The sequence below is a fragment of the Sapajus apella genome, unplaced genomic scaffold (assembly GCF_009761245.1).
Source record: "Sapajus apella isolate SASKATOON/1434 unplaced genomic scaffold, GSC_monkey_1.0 scaffold51, whole genome shotgun sequence".
NCBI classification, from domain to species: Eukaryota; Metazoa; Chordata; class Mammalia; order Primates; family Cebidae; genus Sapajus; species Sapajus apella.
The window spans coordinates 15,561,707-15,565,841 of NW_022436991.1; the positions used below are offsets into that span (position 1 = coordinate 15,561,707).

Below are 4,135 nucleotides of genomic sequence, written 5' to 3' on the forward strand. Positions count from 1 at the left end.
GAGCGAGAGTAAGAGGATTCCTGCTCTCCCCCAACAGGGTCCCAATGTCTTCTGGATGCCCAGGTCCTTCTGGTCCTAAAAGCTCCCCTTCTGGGGCTCTATTCCCTAGTGGCTACAAGGACAAAGGATCTGAAATTCTGAAAGCCACAGACCTAAAGAGAATCAAACAAGAAACCTCAGAGAACCAGAGAGTGACACAGTTGGGGGTGTTTACACAGCAAGCAGAGTCCAGGCACGGAGATCACGGGACGCCTGACAGGCCCCTCCATGGAGGATCTTCATGGGAGCAAACACTCAGGGACCAAGGTGAGTCCAAAGGGGCTGTGGAGAAGACCCCTGGCTTCCGGCCGTCAGTACAGCCAAGGCCCTAATACACAACTAAAGGCTTTTATTGGAAAAGGGAAATTGACTGAAAAATGGCCTCCAATTTCCTCACTGCCTGAGACACTTGGGGGTCTCCTCCACAAAGTCCAGGAAAGAAGGGCCCACCAAGCTGGGCCCCCAGTAGGCTCAGGTGTAGAGGTCAAAGTCAATGCGTTTGGAGTTGTAGAACTGACCACCGGGGGGGTCCAACTTCCGGCAATAAACACCGTCCGGGAAGTAGCCTTCGCTCACCCAGGTCTGCAAGGAGAGGGCAGAGCTGGGGAAGGACTGACAGGAGTTGGGGCAGCAGGGACAAGGCAGGAGGAGGAAAGCGGCTCACCTGCATCTGGGCGCTGGTGAAGGGTCCATACAGCTCGGCATCCCCTGTGTTCTCCCACTTATATTCCCACATCACATCCACCAGACCATCTCCCGGTGACTCTGCTTCTAAAGTAACAGGCAAAGCCATTTGGCCTCCAGTGTCTCTGCCTCCTGCCCAGTGCCCCCTCCTGTGTCCTCCAAGCTCACCTCCTTTCTGGGTAGGGGTTGGGGTCTCCAGTTCCCCCTCTGCCACTTCCTCAGCGAACATGTCCAGGGTGGGCGGGGGTGTGGGATTGTGGGCTCCCAGGGTCTGGCATCCCAAACCCTTCAGCCGCATGGCCAACCGTTCCCTCGTTTCCTGGTACACGCCAAGGTTGCCCCGGGCCACCATCTGGTCGGCCAACCCAGAGAGCCGGTCCAGGCGCTGTGGGGAATTGGGTCGTCCGGGCCCCTTGCTGCTCCCTTTGCCTCCTCCTCGGGCCCCTAGACGCCTCAGTGCCCCAGCTACTGTTTCTCTAGGCAATAGGAGCTCCAAAAGTCCCTCCAAGAGAGCTTGGGCACTCATTGGGGTCTGGCCCAAGCCATCCTCCTCCTCCGAGTCTGAGGCCTGGCGCTGGCCAGGTGGCCGCTCCCGGATCTTCACCTGTAATGGGAAGAGGGGGAGTGATTTCCCACAAACTGCCATGGGAGCAGGACCAGCAGCTCTGCCACTCCCTGGCCCCAGCCACGCCAGCCCCTGGGCCATACCCAGTCAATGTTGTCCAGCCAGCTGTCTCGGATCTGAGCATCCCGGTTCAGGAAGTAGTTGCCATCGGCATCAAAGTGGCCTTCCTCCATCTCCTCCTGCAGGTTAAAGGGTGTGATCCGCACACCCCCCTCGCTGGGGAGTGTGGCTGCCTCCTGACCTGCACCAAAGACAGGGGTGTCCTTTGCTAGGGATGAAAAAAAAGAGACCGGGCCTCCCTCACTTCACACCACCAGAGGCCTCTACTTGAGCCTCCAGTAGAGTGTATTCTCGGGTACAGCTCACCTTCTACATCCTCTGAGGCCAAGATGTCATATTTGCTGGACCCCCCATCATCATCATCTTCCTCATCGCTGTCCAAAGAGTGTTTGCCTTTGAAGCGGCTCCCAGGACCCCCTGACCCAGCCACAGGGTCCACCAGCTGTGAGCAGGAGCCAGGAAGTCAAGAAATGCAGGTTACTGGCTACCTCCCCAAATACTTCCGGATCTGGACCCAAATACTCCCCAAATATTTCAGGATCTCGACTGCTTCCCCAGATATTTTTTTTTTTCTTTGAGACAGAGTTCACTCTTGTTGGCCGAGCTGGAGTGCAATGGCTGATCTCAGCTCACTGCAACCTCCACCTCCTGTGTTCAAGTGATTCTCCCACATCAGCCTCCCGAGTAATTGGGACAGGTGCCTGCCACCACCTGGCTAATTTTTTGTATTTTTAGTAGAAATGGGGTTTCACCATGTTAGCCAGGCTGGTCTTCAACTCCTGACCTCAGGTGATCCGCCTTCCTCGGCCTTCCAAAGTGCTGGGATTACAAGCGTGGGCCACCGCGCCCAGCCCTACTTCCCCAAATATTTCAGGACCCACATTGAAGATGCTTCCAATCCATTCCACAGAGAACCTGGAAAAACTAGGATTTTCTCTGCCAGCCCGCCCTGCCCTGCCCAGCTCTCTTCCTCCTCAGGCTTCTAGCTCCTCTCTTTCCCCCACACGAAGAAGTTTGGTCCCTTCACCTTCTTCTTGGGGACACTAATATCCTCGTCCTCTTCATCTCCCACGCCTTGGAAGGTCACTTTCCTCTTTGGCATGACAGGGCAGAGGAGGCGTTCCTCAAGCTGAGGAAAGGATGCAGAGGAAGAGAACAGGGTGAGGAGGGGACTCGCCGCCAGAGTATTCCCGGCACAGCAAACATTTTTCTTGGTGACAAGTACAGTTTGAGAGGGAAGGGAGCACAAAAGCAGGGGCGGAAAGGGAGCTGGAAGCCAGAAGGCCCCTGGTACTTGGTCTGGCATCCTCGAATTAAGTGAGGTGGGGACGGAGGGGCGATCCCTCTGGATCCCCAGACCCCGGCCAAAAGGAGACAGGCTCCACCACGTGACCACCCCCAAACCCAGCCCCCACAGTCTGGGTACCACCGGGCTCGACGGGCTGACTCCCGCCTCCTACCCAGGCTCTCTCAGAGCTCGCGGGGCCCAGGCGGACCCAGGACCTGGCGCCCTCGCCGCCCCATTCCTCCCTGCTCCAAACTCCCAATTCCGTGTGGTGAGCTCCAACTGTCCCGGGCTGTGTACAAATTAGAGGGCCACGGGGATTCGGACGGTCCCACCCTCGCGCGCTCACCTGGGGATCCGCGGGAGGTAGGGTGGAAAAAAGGAGAGATGCTTGCGCCAGGGGCTACATCCGGGGCACCCGGCCGCCATCACCCGGAAGAGGACTGCGGAAGGCGCCGGGAGACCGGAAGTGGCTTCACTCCGGTTAGAGGACCAACTGGAAGAGCGGGCGGAAGTACGCGGTGAGCGAGGGAAGACACCTCCACCCTTTCTTACGCCAGAAGTGACGTCAGTCGCCTGGGCGGACAGTGGCAAAAAGAGGAGACTTAAGAATTCCTAGACTCTGACCCGGCGTGAGAAATGGCCGGAAGTAGCTTGGATTCCCTCATTGAGCAGTAGAGGCTCCGGAGAAAAAGTGGAGCGCATCTGGGTCAGGATGGAGGAGCAAAGGCTGAGCAGGGCCACTGGGTTGCTTACCTATCTTCCTGTCCTGGGTTCGAGTCACCCTTCCCCCAGGGCCAAGGGCTCTGAGCCCCTACCGTCTCGTTAGAAATCCTGCCTTCGGCCGGGCGCGGTCACTCACGCCTGTAATCTCAGCACTTTGGGAGGCCAAGGCGGGCGGATTGCCTGAGCTCAGGAGTTCAAGACCCGCCTGGGCAACACGGTGAAACCCCGACTCTCCTAAACTACAAAAAAATTAGCCGGGCGTGGCGGCATACGCCTCTAGTCCCAGCTACTCGGGAGGCTGAGGCAGGAGAGTTGCAAGAACCCGGGAGGCGGAGGTTGCAGTGAGCTGAGATCGCGCCACTGCTCTCCAGCCTGGGCAACAGAGCGAGACTTGGGCTAAAAAAAAAAAAAAAAAAGAAAAGAAATCCTGCCTTCGGGCCGGGCACCGTGGCTCACGCCTGTAATCCGAGCGCTTTGAGAGGCCAAGGCGGGTGGATTGCCTGAGCTCAGGAGTTCGAGACCAGCCTGGGGAACACGGTGAAACCCCCCGTCTCTACTAAAAATACAAAAAATTAGCCGGACATGGCGGCGTGCGCCTGTAATCCCAGCTACTCGGGAGGCTAAGACAGGAGAATCGCTTGAACCCGGGAGGCAGAGGTTGCAGTGAGCTGAGATCGCATCATTGCACTCCAGCCTGGGCGACAGAGTGAGAAATC

The 4,135-nt window shown here is 57.7% G+C and overlaps 1 protein-coding gene across 3 annotated transcripts; it reads right to left on the minus strand.

Annotated features, from left to right (window-relative positions):
• Positions 1-368: 368 nt before the first annotated feature.
• Positions 369-3,186, minus strand: CD2BP2 (CD2 cytoplasmic tail binding protein 2). 3 transcript variants are annotated; one of them, XM_032243183.1, is made up of 7 exons: positions 3,043-3,186; positions 2,436-2,537; positions 1,715-1,850; positions 1,432-1,589; positions 892-1,327; positions 704-810; positions 369-621 (listed from the first exon to the last, which is right to left on the minus strand). In XM_032243183.1, exons 2-7 carry the CDS (start codon positions 2,508-2,510, stop codon positions 511-513), a joined length of 1,023 nt encoding a protein of 340 aa, XP_032099074.1. In that variant the 5' UTR covers positions 2,511-2,537; positions 3,043-3,186; the 3' UTR covers positions 369-510. The 3 variants fall into 3 exon arrangements, with proteins under 3 accessions (XP_032099074.1, XP_032099077.1, XP_032099076.1); XM_032243186.1 differs by lacking the exon at positions 3,043-3,186 and adding an exon at positions 2,994-3,018; XM_032243185.1 differs by lacking the exon at positions 3,043-3,186 and adding an exon at positions 2,869-2,970.
• Between the last annotated feature and the right edge of the window lie 949 nt (positions 3,187-4,135).

Bases quoted from the DNA above. Each gene is read 5' to 3' on its own strand.
- CD2BP2 (XM_032243183.1), bottom strand. From the start codon at position 2,510: ATGCCAAAGAGGAAAGTGACCTTCCAAGGCGTGGGAGATGAAGAGGAC. The intron at 1,851-2,435 runs GTGAAGGGACCA...TCCTGCTCACAG, and splicing joins TTAGTGTCCCCAAGAAGAAG to CTGGTGGACCCTGTGGCTGG. The intron at 811-891 runs GTGAGCTTGGAG...CTGTTACTTTAG, and splicing joins AACCCCTACCCAGAAAGGAG to AAGCAGAGTCACCGGGAGAT.